The sequence below is a fragment of the Ischnura elegans genome, chromosome 6 (genome assembly GCF_921293095.1).
Source record: "Ischnura elegans chromosome 6, ioIscEleg1.1, whole genome shotgun sequence".
Taxonomy (NCBI): Eukaryota; Metazoa; Arthropoda; class Insecta; order Odonata; family Coenagrionidae; genus Ischnura; species Ischnura elegans.
In genome coordinates, this window is record NC_060251.1 from 105,751,904 (window position 1) to 105,771,879 (window position 19,976).

Below are 19,976 nucleotides of genomic sequence, written 5' to 3' on the forward strand. Positions count from 1 at the left end.
CGTTTCAGGGAACGACTTGTATCCCATCCTCAAGGCTGTGTTACCTTATGGAAGTCCAATTTCAGACAAAAGAATATGTGCCACAACTGAGTATGCAATTTGGCAACGACTGAAAATGCAATTGTGTGAGTGTGAAATTGGACTTCCATAAAGTAACACAGCCTTGAGGATGGGAGACAAGTTGTCTCCCGAAACGTCGGCTCGTATAAAAGCATTAACCTGGCTGCAAACCCGAGAAATATTCGTCAGAAGTATTCACCAGGAAAAATTAAAATCGTTCAGAAAAATATTGAATACAGTAAAACTTCGATTTTACGCACTTTGATTTTACATCAAGTCTCGTTTTTACGCAGCGACACTCAAGTCCGGCCGGCAAGCATAGGGAATTCCAATGGTGAAACTTCGATTTTACATCTTTTCTTGATTTTACGCAGTTTTTTCGATTTTGCGCAGCATAACCCCAGCCCCAAAGAGGCCGCTAATCTTGATTTTACGCAGTTGTCTTTCGACACGTTTTGAAAATCCCGACTGGAGCAATATGAAGTTAGGTTATTTATTCGTCTAAATGAGTTACAAAAATGAATACAAGAACGGTTGAAATGACGTCGCGCTGTTGATCGTGAAACTAAAAACATCGCGAATCTAATTATTGCTTCCCCCTACGACCTCTCAGTAATATTTCAGGCTCCTTTACGAACGCGAATATCGCTCTTAGTTAAAATTTGCCGTAGAAGGATATCGAAACCTAAAATATACGGCAATCGCCGTGTATGCGTGATTAAGACAAATGATCGCCGGAGATATTAACATTATCACCTTTCGTTTATTATTCGACTTATTGATCGACGCTTTTTATAACATATATAATGTAATTACAGTAGATGGTCGTTAATCCGGAATTATGAACTACGGAATATCTATCCCTAACGGAAGGTTTTCTAGAATTTTGCGAACGCTATGTTTTCCTTCGCCCCAGCGAAATTAGCCGTTAAAAATCCTCCCGTGCCAACATTTTGGCTTTCAAGGTGATCCAAAAAAGATAGTCGTACTTCTAGTATGGACGTAAGTCGATGGTGATTCAACACGATGGTAAAAGCATATGTTGTCTCATTCCGCGGGCTAACCCCACATCTGCGGGATGAATGGAGGCGAGGGAAAGTTGATTGCGCGGCGCGCTTATTAGAGCTGATTCAACTTGTACCTCATTTTCAGTGGGTTTAAATGAAACATGGTTGGAACTTCAATAGCTATTAGCTTAACTCCGCTAGGTGGCAAGCGTTTATTTTTAACGGAACGGGAATGTTAATGGGGAACGGGAACGGGAAAGTTAATGCCCTCGGGGAATAACTCGCGTCGTCAATCGTCATGCAATCATTGAAGTCAAATGAAGACGTGAGTGATAAGGAAGTCCCTTTAAACTCAGGAATGGCTTAGTACCATTAAATCGAAATACAAAAAGTGTCCGGTGTCGTTATCAGACAAGGGGAAGCAAAATATTACGTTAAGATGAGTCACACGGCTTGTGAGCCGAAGGTCCCGGCGCTGAATTCGCGGAAGAATGCCGAGAGAGAAGCTATACCCGGTAGATTCTATCTACTTCTGCTAAATTTTCATGGGAAAATGGTTTTCTAATACGTAAAAATTATAAAGAAGGAAGATTGTTCCGGACTATTAATAATTTTTGACGGTAGTTGCGCGGTTATTTAAATAGCTCACTTTAAAAAAGTGATCTAAACACCGGAAAAATCTGTTTTTCCGAATATCCCGGGTCCTATGTGCTCCGTATTATTCTTGGTATGCTATTTGGAAGGAGGATACTGATAGCTGGGGTCATTAGTGCCATGAAGTAAGGGCTGGGGGAATAGGGACCCTATATTGGCATTAGCCAGGTTGTAATGATAGGCCTTAAAGGGCTTAACGTCCCATCTGCTGGACAGAGTGGTGCACTGGAAGTGTCCTCCACATTACTCTCAAGTAGGGATAGGGCCATCTCTGATAACAATTTCTCCATGTTTCCGGTGCAACCGCGTAGGTTTGTTGGTGATGACAACAGTTTCGCTGGCACTGCTGCCAGCGTCTTCAGGTCGAAGATGAAGATGCCATCTCTGATAAGTTTCTGCTACTGCCAGGACTTGAACCTAGGCCCACAGGGTGTAAAGCCTTTGTGATGTATTAGCAAAATTTTGCTTCCTGTTAATGGGGTTAATTTGGATGACTATCCTCAGATATCTCATTTCTTCAATCTCCAATCTTTGTTTGTCTGCAGGTGGTTAAACGGATTTCCTGAAAACTGCTTTTAATGAGAATATTTTCGAAAATTAGCTTCTCTGCGAGCATTTAGTATCACCATTGCAACATTTCTCCTGGGTAACAGAAGTAATCTTAGCACCAGAAATGCTAGCAATTCTACCATGTTATTCAACCATGGGAAACATTGTTCAGGAATGCAACGTTGTTTTTCTCAAGGTAACACGTCATCTGTGGTGTTGCTTGTGAGTAAATAAGATTATTAGGCTTCATTTTCTTGCCCCCAAATGAGTTATTGAATCCAGGAAACATATATCTGATACGACTGAAAAGGATTTCATGCTCTTTTACCGTAAAGGCACACATATGAGACTTTTTCTGGATCCGGTTCTGGTTCAAATCAGAACTATACAAGTGTATGACTAAGCGTTCTAAAAATAATGAGCAGGTGTTATCCTGAAAACTATACTTCTCCTCAATACCAACTCTTGATTTTACACACTTTGATTTTACACAGTGCCCATATTTCGGTCCCTCCAACTGCGTAAAATCAAAGTTTTACTGTAGTTTGAATTTGTGACAACTTAGTCAGGTGTTTTCCATTAGGAAACTGCCAACCTCCATATGTAAAATCAAGATTGTGAACTTGCTTTGTATAAGTTGTCAAATCTATAATTTTCTGTTTACACAGTATGAAAACAAACATTTATTTGTAGCCCTCATCTGTAAATTGAGTGAGCAATACCTCTTCCCATAGTTCACATTTCTAAAATTAACATGATCTCAGATATATTATTTTACGGCACATACAATACATTTCATTAAGAGAAAATTGAATATGATTTTAAAAAATTCCAAGCACATGATGCATGCCAAGCACTGGATGATGTTAGCAGATAAAATTTCTACACCACAAAATTTAGCGAATATATATACGTATGTACATCATTTTTTAAAGCATTTCATCATCATAATCATCATTAAAAGAACACCAATCTTTACAATACCATCTTGAATTAAAATGCCACCCAAAATTCAAGCTATGATTCAAGATACCTGAGTATTAGGAATGAAAGTAATTTTCTTTACCTCTGCAGTGGAACTTCACAGTTTTGCCGCCATTTTTCCATCTTCTCAAGAACAATAATATTCACTCTTCCAATATTGTTAACTTTCAAGAACTCAATACACTGCTTTGCTGTGTCCACAGTGTCAACAACCACGTGATCAAGAGGACCACATGCAGTAGATATTGCAACATCATACTTTGCATCTATGGCACCTAAGTCTCCCTAAAAATGCAAGTTTTAAAACTCATTGAAAATTTTTCATCATGAAACATAAACCATCAATTATGTGAGCAGCAAATACATAATAGAACATGAATTGGAATGATTTCCAAAACTTGACAATAAATTAGGCAAATACAATGAATTCTCCAGAAAAAAATTTGCATGAAATAGAATGGATACACATGTTAAAGCAAGAGCAAACCTTACCAGTCGGCCAAATATTCCAGGGAGTCGTCCAGCTCTTTTCTCTGCAAGCAGTGCATCCAAAACCCTGCCACGGCTAACATTAGAACTCATGGCACTCCGCTTTTCTTCTGCATTCTGCCTTGCTGCTTGTAATTCTGTCATAGTAGGGCCCTCTTCTCTCTGAATGCTCTCCAATTCAGCATCAATGTTTTTCATAAGCTCCTCCATGCGTGGTATTTCAGTCTTCAACTCCTTTTCTTTCCTGTGAAGTACCTTTTTCATAAATTTCTCACAATAATAATTTTATTATACAGTAATTATTTTCCATACTAATTCATCACTGACTTACGCTCTCTTTTCAGCTAAATTTTTTTTCGTAGTTTCACTCTTCTTTTTAATTTGCTCCATCAAAGCCATTTCTTTTTGCTCATTTCTCAGATAAATATCTAACTCTGATTGGGCTATATCCATCTATAAAGAGAACACATTAATTTTAATAAATATTTTTTAATATACTCTTTAGTAGTGGTGTAATGGCACATATCACTGCACTTGGTAGATGCAATAAACAATAATTTATTAAAATCTACAAAATTGCTATTTTGCTAAAACACATTTTTCAATGTGTGATGTAAGCTTGCACACATAACTCCAAGTTTTCATTGAAGTTTACTCTTTGGCATTTGTTTCATCTATTTCGTTTGTAACTGTACATTCTTGGTTTTCTTCGGAATGCCTAAAGAATTGCAAACTTATTGATAAAATATCTGACGGAGGGAAGTTCTTCATCAAAGGTAATTCCATGCCAGAAGACCTGGAGAGAGAACTCTTTAGTTCCGTGATATTCTATCACCAATATATGTATCTACTCAGGGAAAGATTTTTATAAATTTGCCAATCAACACTGTATTGAGAAGAAAGTGGGTGATTGCTGCTTGAAGAAATTTGAGGATAATCCTTGCATTTACCCAGCTGTGAAGATATTTGAACAAAAGTGGAGTATTTTAAAATGTCATTTGTGTGCCAGTTGGTCATAATGCGAAGAACAAATGGATTGGTGTTTAGCCATCAATGTTAATGTTAATGATGGAAAAACAATAATAATAATAGTTTTATTAGCCAAGAGAACCAATACAGATTAGTAAATGGTATAGGCTTCGTCAATACAATACACTGATGAATAACATGGGATGATATATCAGATAACATTAACATAAAAAAGTATACATTTAGAAAGTTACATTTGTCACAGCATGAAATTTTAAGTACAAGCACTGCTCATAGAATACGTTTACAAATGTTTTCTTTACAATAGTTCATATATTCATCAACACTATACAAGGTATTTTTAATTAGGTATCTTTTGAGATTCACTTTAAAGAGTTCAATTGATGATAAATTTCTTAACTGTTCAGGTAGAAGGTTATAAAGTTTTGTTCCCTTATGGAGAGGACCATCACTACTCCTTTTTGTCTTTCTAGGAAGAACATGCAGGTAGTCTTTTGTTCTTGTCATATGCGAATGGTAGTCAGCATTTTTTGGGAGAAAATGTACACGCTTTTTTATGAATACCATTAAATTCAGAATGTAGAGGGATGTTACAGTCAATATTTTATGTGTTTCAAAGTGAGGCCGACAAGATTCTTTATATTGTAAATTTAACATAATTCTCAAGGCTTTCTTTTGTAGAATAAATATCTCGTTGCTATTGCAACTGTCACCCCAGAAAATAATACCGTAAGAAATTAAGGATTGAAAGTTAGCATAGTACACATGTTTTAAGACACTCAAAGAGACACTTGAACGTAAGTGACGCAGTTGATAAATAGTACGTGACAATTTGGAGGTTAAGGTTTCGATATGTGCACACCACTTCAAGGATTTTTCTAAAGTAATTCCAAGGAAGGAAGCGTTATTTACATAAGAGATTTCAGTATTGAATAGTTCAATTTTTGGTGGCTGTTTACAGTTGAAGTTCACACAGACAGTTTTTTCCAGGTTGAGAACTAGCATACTACTTCTCAGCCATAGCTGTATACGTTGAACTGTGGAGTTTATCTTTTCTTGCAGTTCTTGTGAGTTAGGGGCTTGCACCAATATACTAGTATCATCAGCAAATAATATTGTTTTTACTTCCTGTAAGTATGCAGGAAGGTCATTTATGTATAATGTGAACAATAATGGCCCTAATATTGAGTCTTGGGGTACTCCAAATTTAACTTGTTTCATAGTTGAAGAGAAATTATTTATATATTTTGTATCTGAATCCAGGTAAGATATTTGGACAAATTGGTACCTGTTTGTCAGATAAGATTTTAACCAAGAATAAGCTACTCCAGTAATACCATAATTTGAAAGGCACTGTAACATTATGCCATGGCTAACAGTATCAAAAGCTTTTTTGAGATCGATAAACAACCCCACAGCAAGATTATTTTTGTCGAGAGCATTAGTTGCCTCATTCACAAATTCAAAAAAAGCATCGGCTGTTGATTTATTGTGGCGGAAGCCAAATTGGTATTTGGATAAACTATTGTTTTTATTCAAGAAACCTATAAGGCGATTGTACATGACCTTTTCAATTATCTTTGAAAAACCTGAAAGTAAGCTTTTAGGCCTATAGTTATTACAATCCTTTTTATCTCCTTTTTTGAAGAGAGGGTAGACTTTGCAAATTTTTAATTGCTGAGGGAAGGTACCTTCTGATATTGATAAATTACACAGATAGGTAAGTAGGTTGACAATGAAAGGAATAGAGTATTTAATAATCTTATCTGGAATGCCATCAAAGCCTGATGACATTTTGTTTTGGAGGGAGAGGCCGATTTTTAAAATTTCCCTGGGGTGGCTGGGTAAATAAAAGGTGCACTCTTTAAATTAGCTTGTATCGATAACTTGTATTGAGGATCTTTGGTAGAATGAGTGTTGCTGAATACCTTGAGTATTTTCTCTGGAGCTTCAATAAAGTAATCATTAAAAACATTAGCTACAGTTAATGGGTTTGTCACTAATGTACCAGATTGTATAACACTTAAAGCTTCTGGCAAAGAGGCTGGATTGTTATTGCTCTCCTTTTTAATAATTGACCAGGCTGCCCTTGAAGCATTTCCTGAATTTTCTATCCATTTATTGTTGTAAGAAGATTTTGCACGATGGATTATTTTCTTGTATTGCTTGACGAAATGTTTGTAAGCAGTCTTGTTTTGATCACTGCAACACTGCTTATATTTATTGTATAGCTCTCGCTTTACTTTGCTCAAGTGGACAATTTCAGGTGTTATCCAACTCTTTAGTCTTGTGTCAGAGATGCAAACCCTACACTTTTTAGATTGAAAAGATGTGTCAAATATGAACTGAAATCTAGATAGGAAAGCAACCATTTTAGCATCAAAGGAGTTTGCCTCGTATACTTCACCTTATTTTTCATTTAGCAGTGCAAGCCCAAAGAAATGGATGAGGTTATCATGGTAGCAACGTTTGTAAGACCATACACTGGGATTTTCAAGAAGCTTTGTATCACAGTTTACTTCCAGTAAAATAGCTTTGTGGTCGGAGAAGCCAGGTTCAAGCATGTCAATTTTAATATTATTTTCAGGGATATTAGTCATGACTTGGTCCAGGGTGGATTTTTTATATCTTGCAATTCTAGTTGGGGTTTTGATACACATATGAGGGTTAAAACAGTTCATAAAATTAACAAGTTTCGAGACAATATCACAGTCATCCTTTGAGAAGTCAATATTAAAGTCACCACATAAAATGAAGTTTGCACTACAATTTTTCAACAATTTATCCAATAACTCTGTAAGTGATTTTAAGAAAATGTTTATGTCACCAACAGGTGATCTATACACACAAACAATGATGGTATTGAGAGGAGTAATATTTACAATTGAGAATTCAATGTTTTATCAATGCTAGAAACACTTTTTAAAAAGATAGGCTTGTGATCAATACCACTTTTTACAAAAATACATGTTCCACCATTTTTATAAATTTTCCTGCAAGAAATGCTGCCAACAGAAAAACCAGGAATGCGGACAAAGTCGACTTCATTAACATTTAGCCAGTGTTCAGTAATACATAAGACATTAATTTGAGCATATTCTTTAGTAACTAGAATTTCTAGATCATGCAATTTATTTCTCAAAGATTGCACGTTGTGGTAGTAGATACTTAGAGAGCTACCTAGTCATGTTTGTGGGTGAGCCACCGTCCTGTTTGAGGAACGACTGACCCCTTTGTTAACGCTTTCCGGGGGCATTTGAGTTGTGTTGGTATTAGAATTGACATCATTTACAACCGTTTTAGGGAACGTGAAGCGATTGATGATAGTACCGGGCGGCCACCAAGATCTATCTTTCAACTTATCCAAGCTGAAGTGCGGCACACTCACTTTAAAAGCACCATATTTACTCTTTCCATCAATCTTTTCACACGATTCACAGGTTATATCAAAGTTAGTTAAAATATGGTCCGTTACCTCGTCTGTCGTGGTATCCGGATCTAAACGACCGATGTAAAGGAAAGTTGAGCGTTTTGCTGCCCGTAGACCTTGGAGATTTTTCAGATTTTCACCCGTACCGATGGTAGCTTGGTTTCTCCTTTTCCTCCGAGATTTTACTTCGACAAAACCTTTTTCTTCAGTTGGTGCTGTTTGTTTGTTACGCTGAGGATCTTCAGAGCCACATTCTTCGATGATTTTAGTTGTTGTTACGGTAGGTGTAGAACTTGCCAACGTGGTCGATCGCGTTTTACTCGGAATTTCACCGATATGGGTAGGAGTGTTAGCACTAAGATCACTCTTTGAAACACAATCACTTTCTTCGCTATTTGCGAAAGTGACATTTCTTTGATGTTTTATGATGCTCACTCCGCGATTTGATTTAAAGTCTTGAAATTCTCGCTTTAAAGTTTCAATTTCAGCCGCCATGTTAGATAGGAATAGTTTGGCACTCTGACAAGAAAAGCACTTCCAAAAGATACTACGGTTTTCCATCAAAGCTTTTAACTAGAGATGTGCGAATAGTATCCGCGAATACTCGAATACCTCGAATATTAGAAAGTATTCGATATTCGAGGTTTCGAATAGTTATGCGAAAAGTACCGCCTCGAATACCTCGAATACTTTGAATTTCGCGTCATACACTGTCGCACGCACGTCGTTGGTAGTTGACTCGGAAAAATGTAGAGAACTGTAGTCATTTAGTGCTCGCAGCGCCGTTTTACGCAAGTTGACGAATTACCTCAAATTCGTGGATTTTAGCGGTGAAAAGAGTTCGTCGAGGGGAACCGAAAATGGTCGGGTGAAAAAATCCGAAAATCCCCGATTCCCCCCACCAGGAGAACCTCAGTGCCGTGGGATAGCAACCTTAGGGCATTTCCCACGATCCGCTATCCCCCTCCATTCAGCACTCGCCTCACCCACTCTGACGCTTTCCTCTTCTCCGAAATCAAACAAAAGGTCCCAGCTCGCGCAGGGATCGCATTGCGAAGACCCCTGCTTCGAAAAAAATATCGAGTTACGAGAACAATAAAAACGTGTTTCACGCCCTCCTCCCTTTTCTCACCCACTGACCTTTTTCTGGCTACCTGCTTCGAAGTTCCCCATTTCTGGAGGTCAACTGCTGTGTGAGTACCGTGGGATACTTACATTAGCGCATTTCCCAAGATCCGGTATCCCTCTCCATTCAGCACTAGCCCCCCCCCCCCCTCTGAGGCTTTCCTCTTCTTCGAAATAAAAAAAAGGTCACAGCTCGCGCAGGGTTCATATTACGAAGACCTTAGCTTCGAAAAATACCAAGTTACACGAGAACAATAGAAACGTGTTTCCGGCCCTCCCTTTTCTCCCCCACTGACATTTTTTTTCCTACCAGCTTCGAAGTTCCCCATTTCTGTGGAGGTCAACCGCTGCATGAGTCATCTATTAGCACAAAAGGTGTCTAAGAATGACTTTCGTCAATTGATGTTACACCTTTATTGAATTGAAATATTAGTAATGTGCGCGTAATTTCAAAAAGAATAAGACCAAACACGACGTATTTCTGAGTTTATTTAAGCATTTTATGCAAAGAAATAAATGTCAAAATACGACGGAGACTTAGCATTCTGGCGAAACTCGATATGAGCAGCAGAGCTTCTCGGAAGTTGATGCGGTATTTTTTTCCGAAAGCATATATCAAGTTACAATTAACGAGTGGTGCTATAAATCTTTATTGTTACAATCCCAGTCAAAGGGATATTTTCTCAGAATATTTGGTTTCTCCCTGATAGCAATTCCAATTCATCTTCTTATCTCGTGAGAACTACCAAAGATGGACTGAAAATAATTGAAGAAAATCCGGTGGAAAAGAGCTTGTATTTTGCAAAATGCCTCAGATTGTCAGCTAGCACTTGGCAGCAGAAGTGGGGGTAAAGCGATGTTAGTTGAATTAATTATATGCCCAATTGTTTCCATAAAATTAAAATATTCATTAATCAGCTAAATTCCTGTTCGAATCATTTAAAGGAAATCAAAATTACTCCCCAAAATCTTGTGTTGCCTGCTGCATAAGCAACCGAGTCAAACATTCCAGCATTCATCATTTAGTATTCGAGGTATTCGAAATTCGAGGTATTCGAATATTCGAGCAATGATTTAATATTCGAATTCGAGAAATCTGCTATTCGACCCATCTCTACTTTTAACTAGAGATGGGTCGAATAGCAGATTTCTCGAATTCGAATATCGAATTCGAATATTAAATCATTGCTCGAATATTCCAATACCTCGAATTTCGAATACCTCGAATTGCGGAAATGCGCTAATGTAAGTATCCCACGGTACTCACACAGCAGTTGACCTCCAGAAATGGGGAACTTCGAAGCAGGTAGCCAGAAAAAGGTCAGTGGGTGAGAAAAGGGGGAAGGGCGTGAAACACGTTTTTATTGTTCTCGTAACTCGATATTTTTTTCGAAGCAGGGGTCTTCGTAATGCGATCCCTGCGCGAGCTGGGACCTTTTGTTTGATTTCGGAGAAGAGGAAAGCGGCAGAGTGGGTGAGGCGAGTGCCGAATGGAGGGGGATGGCGGATCGTGGGAAATGCCCTAAGGTTGCTATCCCACGGCACTGAGGTTCTCCTGGTGGGGGGATTCGGGGATTTTCGGATTTTTTCACCCGACCATTTTCGGTTCCCCTCGTCGAACTCTTTTCACCGCTAAAATCCACGAATTTGATGTAATTCGTCAACTTGCGTAAAACGGCGCTGCGAGCACTAAATGACTACAGTTCTCTACATTTTTCCGAGTCAACTACCAATGACGTGCGTGCGACAGTGTATGACGCGAAATTCAAAGTATTCGAGGTATTCGAGGCGGTACTTTTCGCATAACTATTCGAAACCTCGAATATCAAATACTTTCTACTATTCGAGGTATTCGAGTATTCGCGGATACTATTCGCACATCTCTACTTTTAACGATAACTCATTGAGCTTTGAGCATTTAAAGTGAAAAATTAATGGACAGAGGTCACATGCAATAACTTTTTCGCAATTTTCAAACTGTTTTTTACAGGAGCCACACGAATGCGAATTCAGTTCGGCGGCCATCTTGAATACCGAATTGCCCAATGCAAATTAAAGAAAAAATAAAAATTAACTAGCTTAAAAATGGTCAGGATATTTGATGGAGACCTTTTGATCCCACAAAGTGACTGATCTATGGGGGGGCTATAGGCCCCCCTCATGAAATCCAATTTACACTAGATATAATGGAATTTTTTTTTCGGACCCACAATACTTCTAGGAGTTAACTCCCATAACTAAGCCCCTTACTCTTTTAAGGAATGTATTAATTTAAAGGATACTTCATTCTTGACTACAAGGTTGCAGCCCAAGATGGGGCAAAAATATTCAAATGTAAAGCATTTAATTCAAAACATTTTTACCTTTGACTTTGCTTCATCCACTGTCTTTCTTAATTCCATCAACTTGGTTTGCAAGGGTTCCCTTTCATCTTGAAGACCCTGAGTCTCAGCTTGTAAACCTGCCATGGCAGTTTGGAGACCTTGCTCATGCACTGCTTTCTCTTTCATCAGTTGAGCCTCTTTTGCAGTCAACTCTACAATGTCTTTCTCATTCTCTGCTGGGACCTTCTCCAAAGCTTCGAGCTGTGAATTAAAAACATTAAGTAATTAAAAAAAGTACATCTCAGGAAACAGCAGCATGAAAATTCATTGATTATATTCATTTTACACACAATTCTTCTCCAAAAACACAAAGCTTATCTGCTGCCTTCTCCCATAAGTTCAACCATTGTCAATTAGCAATAAATATAGATACATAATTAACTTTTCACTTACTCCATCATTTTATGCTACTGAGGAAATAATTAAAGGTAGGTGCTTAATTAATCCATAATTTACTTGAAATCATATTGCACAACACAAAGAGAAATTTATGAAAAAAATTAGTTTAAAATATGTATCAACGGATGGCAAAAATCAAGATTTATTCTACCTATCTACAATAGTTCAAGATTTTCATTACACAGTTTTTATCACTTATTGATCATTCTTCTTATTATGAGTAAAGTCCAATATTTAGATGAGGAAAGGGAAGCACAGATGTTCAAACAAAATTAGATTAAAACTTATTTCAATAGCAGAGAAGTTTGAAATATCCCACTACATTTTTTATGTGCATCATCTACCAACAGCTTCAGACCGAAACTAGTGCATCACATTTTTTTCCGACATGGGGGATCATGGGACATCATTGAGGATCGGCCATACCAATTGGGGTAGGTGATTGAGGCTCTAAGCTTGTTTTAAGCAATCTACGTGCCACTCACTTCCAAGCACTTAGAGTAGGTACAAACTTGATTTTTTAAAGCCATATAGTGTGACCTTATTAAGGTTAAAACAGAACAATCTCTTGAGCAATGAGCAGCAATATAGTTTGGCGATAACTTAAATAGACGTCGCTGGAAAAATTTTCCAATGCTTCAGCAAGCTTTTAGGAAAGATTGCCTCTCTCAATCCTCGTGGACCATATGGCACAAGATGTTTCCAGAGGGCTGAGAACTTTGCTCATGAAGCATGCCCCAAGAATGCTTGAATGACCAAATCTACAATGACATACTACCCAACATATTGCCTCAATAGGCAGGTGGTGGGGGATGTAAGGAAATCAGTCCTTAACAAAAAAGAAGAAATAAATGGAGAAGGAAATACACATACCAAGTCAAACCTAGCATTTCCTAGTAAGCTCGACCGTGGGATACAAATAGCAAATTTATTGCAGGGAACACTGATACCAACAAGAAAAAAATTAAACAATCAGGTTGCAAACATGTCAAATTCACATTCACACATGTTGCCTTAGGTGAATATTATAACATTATACAGATGGATATTGAAACAAAGAGACAAGAACATAAACACATGACTATGACACTACAGAGGTGTATAGATGGAATGATGGCCGAAAACACACAGAAAAATTTTTCCCTAACCATGGATCGAACCATAGATCTTTTGCTTTGCAGGCAGGTGCTCACACCATTGAGTTATTGAGGCTACTCTTATCTTTATTGTTTTCAGCAAAGGGGGTTTATGCGACCTATTTCCCTAGATATAGCCCATTGTGTTGGCAAAGGGCTCTAGGCACAGATAACTCCACCAAAAAAAATCAAGAGGAATAAGCCGTAATTAAATGGTAACCAATGAAAATTATTTAAACTTGCCCGCAATTGTAACCAAAACAAAAAATCCTTAACCGCACACCTCTAATATTCTAACATCAGTTATTGAAAGATACTTCTTTGGGGCAGTAGGCTAAATACAATACATAATTAGGTGCTAAATGAAGTCCTCTGGGAGACAACTGTTGTACTTTTTTTTAATTATTCTGTACTTATTTTATAAAAGAGGGTCTCAACATCCAAGTGTATTTGGCATGTTATCCATTGATAATCCCTGGTTTCCAAGAGTAAATTATCATATGTACTATATATGAAAAAACATCCTCCCTCACATTTGAATTTCCCCTTAGATGTAGATAACAATTTAATAGAGGTGACACTACAAATATTAGTTGAGTTAGAACAAATTGTTTATATTTCTATATTTTTCTGCTTTAACTCATGCATTTTTACAAAGTGAAACCAAATGACTTACTTTACTAACTTACCTAATTCACTCTCTTCAAAAAAATAAATATATTTGTCCCAAAAAATTTTCCATTCAGTGATAACCCACGCGAAAAGAAAGCAAAAATAACTATCACTGCAGAGAATAAGTTACAACCCCAGGGTCCTATGCCAACAAAAACAACATGCTCCACACTGATGGTTTATCTTATGACTGTAACTTTTTTAATACATTGTAATTCCACCTTAAAACATCAAGTGCAAGAGAAAATGTGAGTGACTGAACACTATACACTACATAGCTGCAGTAAATTTAGTTATTTTTTGCTTTGCGCCTCGGCTCAGATTGATTGAGTCAGAGTACACAAGCCACAGCATACAGTTTCATAACCAATAGGGTGGTTTCCTATTATTTTTTTATTGCCTAAATCAAAAGATTATTACTCCTGGAGTACATATTTCACGCTTTTAGATTTTTAAATGACAATATCTATTTTTTGCGATTAAATGAAAAGTGAAAATTTTCAAGCGCGCGAAAATACGACGCGTAAGTATGAATGCCGGGAAATCTTTCCGTGTGGCGTATTTCTGGTTCCCGCTGCTGCCCTGTGAGGTGACCTTGAGGCGAGTTGAGCGCGGATACGACGCAGGCTGCTAGCGGGTAGCTGAGTACCCTGCTGGCTGGTAGCGCTTTGCTTAAATAAGGATTATTAATACCTTATCAAATGAAGAAAACTTTCCGACCTTAGCCAGTTTTAATAAGTGATTATTAAGACATGTTTCCCTGAGCTCTGTGCCTCATGCATGCATTGGTAACCTCAGACGATGTATAACTCCTATCCTCTCGTATAGAAACTAGGTCCCTGTAACGTCACGTGGAGTGGCATCGCATGGGCGCCAATCTGGCCCTTTTCAAATGAGGATAAAAATGGACCATAGCCATTCGTCTAAACTGGTATTTCTAAAACGAAATAATTTGTATATTATGAATACAGTAATGGTGGGTAACGCAATAAATGCCTTTCGTTTTCTTTGATGAAGGAAACTACCCTATTCCAATTTTTTTCGATAAAGAAGAATGAATAAAGAGTTAAATAAATAGATTCATAGCTGATTTACATCACCTTTTCTTTCTCAGTTTTCAAGGCCTGCTGGTTGGCTTTCCTCTTGGCATTTTTTTGTTTTAAGTGCTCTTGAAGTTTCACATCTTCATTATCCAGCAACTTGAACTTCTTGGTCAACTCCTCTTTCTCTGCAGTCATTCCTTCTAAGTTTCTGATAAAAAAAATATAATTAAAATAAAATACATCAACAAAAATTAAAATTTGCAAGGAAAAATGATTTCACCAGACTGTGATCCAAGCCTATTCCTACAAGTTATGTACCAATCAAATGTGCACCCAGCATTCATATCAATCTCTTATGATATGAATTTCAGAGCACCCAAGAGTACCGTATAAGCGCGTGTAAGAGGCGCACCTTTTTTCCCAGACATTGCAGCCGAAAATGGGGGTGCACCTCTCACACGAACTTCTTATCTTCCCCCCCTCCCCTTCCCCGGTCGCAAGTCCAAGGGGAACTGAGCGGCCTTGGTTTTCAGCGTGAGTCAGTCATCTGAAACCATGGGTCAAAATCAAGCGGCAGGCAGGGGAATTTCTCCCTAAATGACGTATTTTTAAAATTCTTCTGTTTGAATTTCTTGCAAGCATCGCGCCGTCACATCGGTACCCCAGAGGTGAACATTGAAAAGATCGCGCGGGGTGATTCGCTCCGGAGCGCGCGCTAAATTTACTGCCACGAGTGGACATCCCGCGGCATTTGTACTGCATATAGTAATCGCTTATCAAACGTATAGAAACGCGTAGTTTTGAAGGACACACCTGGTTAATAGTCAACATCTTTCTTGCCGAACAATTTCCATTACGCCGAGCAACTGATTTTTCAAAAATTATCTTCAGACGCTAATGTGAGGATTTTTGCAACTGAAAATTATATTGGTGTCAAAACCTACGGTTCAAATAATTCGAACGAGTGTGTTCATTGTTGGACTAAATGGTGGATAGAAGAAATCGGAAAAGTGAAGAGCGCTGAAGGAGAGGTCGAGGGGAAGGAGCACGATCCCTTCTTCTACGAAGCAGCAAGGTTACGAGCGAAGGAGCAAGGGACAAACACGTCCGATCTTGCATGTGACGTTGTTGCCTTCAAAGCGAAGGGGCGAAGGTGCAGCAATGTGATATACGCAGTTTGCGTTGCCTGAAGTTTCCAGTCCGTCTCGTCTTGTTTGAATGCACTTATGCTACGCTTGTTTCTTCCGAAATTGTGCTGTTTGGACTATGTTGAGTACTAGTAGCCTTGTTTTAGCTATAAATCTTTGAGTCAATCAATTAGAGCTCAAAAAACTTAAATGCTGTGAGATATACGTCGCGTTAGGTCTTATTCTTTTTAGAACCTCGTGTGTGTCATACAATTGCTGAAAGATATCCAGATATCTTTGAGCTTAGAAGGTGACTCACCTAGCATTTGACCTCCAGAAACTCGGAGAATTGAACCTGGTAGGCCGAAAAAGGTCAGTTGGAGAGATGAGGTAGGGATGAAACACGCTTACATTGTTCCCCTGTAACTTGATATTTTCCTATTTTCCTGTGGAGTCTCGGAAAGGAAAAAATCGGCAGAGGCATTGGCTGATGGAGGGCCGAGTGTAGTTCCGTTAGGTCCCTTGCACACACACTGATTTTGGGCGGCCGGTAAAATATCGCCCCACATTTTACCGGCGAAGCGATGCTTGCACACACGCCGGATTTTTACCGGTCTAACGATAAGTTGCTATGTTTTTGAGCCAGCGCCGGCGATCCACAGTGACAATGGCCGGCAGCTTACCGGTATTTTGCTGGTGCCGGCGCGTGATCGGTACGTGTGCAAGCTCCAATGCTCTCCCATTGTTCACTATTGGAATGTGGACGGCCGATATTTTACCGGCCGTCCAAAATCGGTGTGTGTGCAAGGGGCCTTGACGTGGTTATTATCCTACGGCGCTGAGATTGCCCCGATTGTTGTCCAATCTCTTGGGAAGGTTCATGCTATGTGCCTATCGTGTTTTGCCTAAAAATTTTCCACGGCTGCAATTCTATTGCAATATTCCTGAGAGAGCTTTTAAACAAAATTGTACGTGAGTAGGACAAGCAACGTAGGGCGATGGCGTATGCGAAGAGAGGATCGGAACTCTTTCTACTCCCTCTTATGCCGCTATTACCGCCGCAGTTATCAAAATTTCCTCTTTCAATTAGTATTAGAAGAGGAAATTTCGATAACTATGGAAATTCCAGGCATACGTCTGCAACACCGCGCGATAGTATAAAAAAAATGCCGCAAAATATTTTTTCTTCATAGCTTCGATCCTCAAAATAGGGGTGCGCCTCTTACACGTGTGCGCCTCTTACACACGCTTATACGGTAAATAATTTAGGGAAACCACCAAATCACATTCCAAAACACAGGGCTTTTGATGGTCAATGAATTTGCATCATTTGTGCGAGAGAGGATAACATAGCTTGGTCAGGGAGGAATTCTCTCTATGGCTGTTTAGTAGCATGGGATATCAGGCAAAAGGAATTTCAAAATATATGTGCCAACTTGGAAATAAATTAATAGAAGAGTGATCTATGTCTATGTCATTCCAATCCTGTTGAGGAAATTCTTGAACTCAGGATTAAGAAACTTTGCTTTACAGGAGCACATCTTCATTCTCATGGAAAATATATTGAAAGTGATATCAGTACTATGTGATGAGAAAGTGCAAGATTTGAGGGTGGCTAACAATCATGCTAAGTGAGCAATGAAACTTATGGCTGATCAAAATAGAAATGTGACCAAGAAAGAAGAGTTTACATTTATATTTGAAAGTACAGAACTACCGCAAAATCATTCACAATGACAAAAATTCAACTTTGATTGTTAGGCATGATAAGTAACGGATCTCATACAGTTGTTTAATCATATTTACCGAGTGAAAATCCTAGTTTTTCCTCTACTTCAGCTTAAATTGTACTTTTCATAGAATTGAACTGATAAATTAATCATATTGTCCCCGGCTTGCCACTTCAGCCACTATGTCGACTCTGCCAGCATGTAAGGGGAAGGAGGGAAGATCCAGGGGAATAAGAAGTGTTGCGTGAATCAACCAACACATGCCATGGCAGGCGGTGAGGAGGCAGTGAGAGTGTAGCGAACACCTTTGAGGCAGCATTTCAGCATGAAGGAATTGAGATACAAAAAATAGCAATTTTGCACAAATGTCTCTAAAATTTCATGTTAAGCTTAAAAATGTTTTATCCGGGCCGAAAACCTCAAAACTCAAAATAACAATTAGGCCTTTAGGCACCTTCAGGTACATCAGGCATCTGACATCGCACGAACCTGGAACTTTTTTTAATAACTTTCTTATCACTACTTCGAACATTATGAGACCACAAATTCTTAGATCGGATCATTTTTTAAATATGAGCACCGGACTAATGCCAGGCACTGAGCGGAGCTTCTTCCTGTGCATGTACGGACACCCTACACATTTAACATCAAGATTGGTTAAAAAACTAATAATAATATACTTAACAATAAAAAACATCAGCAGAATACATTTTACGACTCCGGTTGTGTCAGGGTGGTCCATATAAGCATATAAAACCTATTGTGGTGATCCATCTCCTCAAGGGGTACATGCAAAGAGTGCCAAGGGCTGATCTATCTGCCTGTTTTTTTTTACACACATGCCTTTTATATTTTTGTGCTTCGTGTAGCTTTTGTAACAATTTTTTGGTATGTCTTATGCTTAAGCATATCTCTAAGTAATGATAGCAAATGAAAAAAAAATTATTTTCTGAAAATACACACTAGGCTTTATATAAATTTTTAAGGGTAAACCTACAAATTTTCCAAAGAAAGCTCTGGCATTCTTCAGCATACCAGGAAAAATAGGCTAGCACTAAAAGGTTTAAGTTTATAGACAGTAGAAACAACATGTAAAAAATTAGCAATGACATTGACCCAGAGCATGCACTTCAAAACCATAAATCCTCTCCTTAGAAATTTATGGATCGTGGGTGGAACATAGTAACAGAAATTGACTTAGCTTTCCAATAAACAATAAAACATTTTTTGGTTTGAAGAATGCAGAATAGCAAATAACATCTGCATTCTATAATAATACCATGATAATACCTTTAGAATGATTATTAGGCTGCCTAAATCACTTTCATATTTAGTTTCCCTAAATGTACCATTTTCTTTAGAGATTTTGGAAAAAAGGGTATACCTACTATTTCAAAAAATAGAGCATTTTTCATGTCCATATACTTAAACTTTACCAACAAATTAACAATATCAAACTTAAAATTTATCTTAAGGTGGCAGAACTAGATCAGTGGGAATGATGATCTTAGATGTGCTATTTCAAAATCAAAGGTAAGAGCTACAAATTTCACCCAAAACTGACCCAAGCCTAACTGACTTAGCTTCTACTGAATGATGCAAAAGTAAATACAAGTTAAAAAATTCATTAAACTTCATATGCTGTCAATAACCACACAGTTAATAAATAGGTACTCACTTAGAATTTTCTTTTAAAACCTTGACTTTTTCATCTTTTGCAGCAGATAACTCTTTCAGTTTGGCTTTTGATGTTTTTATCGAAGCATCAACTTCATTCTTCTCTTCTTCCTTTTTCTTGAAATCTTCTTTTTTGTCAAAGCTGAAAAGAAATTTAAGTAGGTAATTTTATTTAAACCTTGATTTTTCTGTGCCAATGCATAAAAAAATGCAATTACTAAATTTCCAAATAAAATAGATCTACAATCTGAGTTAATAGGAGCAAGAAGTACAGTAGACGGCCAAGAACATATTGCATTTTAATTGTATATATGTATAGTATACGCATATCAAATGACTGGTCAACCGAGAAAGTGCCCTTCCTTATCAGCTCTAGCTTACTCTAAAGCAGGAATGAAACTTAGTGGGCTACAAGAGGTAGGGTAGGGACAAACATAGAAAATAGGCACATTGCAGTGAGTATGTCTATGGATTTCTTACACTGTCAAATCAATTTAGATACGTACTACAGTAGCTCCAA

At 38.0% G+C, this 19,976-nt stretch overlaps 1 protein-coding gene across 1 annotated transcript in view; it reads right to left on the reverse strand.

Moving 5' to 3' along the window:
* LOC124161310 (structural maintenance of chromosomes protein 4) overlaps positions 1 to 19,976 on the reverse strand; it is a 49,944-nt gene that overhangs the window by 23,765 nt on the left and 6,203 nt on the right. Inside the window, exons 6-11 of the mRNA XM_046537619.1 lie at positions 19,458 to 19,598; positions 14,980 to 15,130; positions 11,652 to 11,873; positions 4,075 to 4,196; positions 3,747 to 3,987; positions 3,337 to 3,539 (exon numbers count right to left, since the gene is read on the reverse strand). Of these exons, the coding sequence (XP_046393575.1) occupies positions 3,337 to 3,539; positions 3,747 to 3,987; positions 4,075 to 4,196; positions 11,652 to 11,873; positions 14,980 to 15,130; positions 19,458 to 19,598 (1,080 nt within the window). The remainder of the gene's footprint in view (positions 1 to 3,336; positions 3,540 to 3,746; positions 3,988 to 4,074; positions 4,197 to 11,651; positions 11,874 to 14,979; positions 15,131 to 19,457; positions 19,599 to 19,976) is intronic.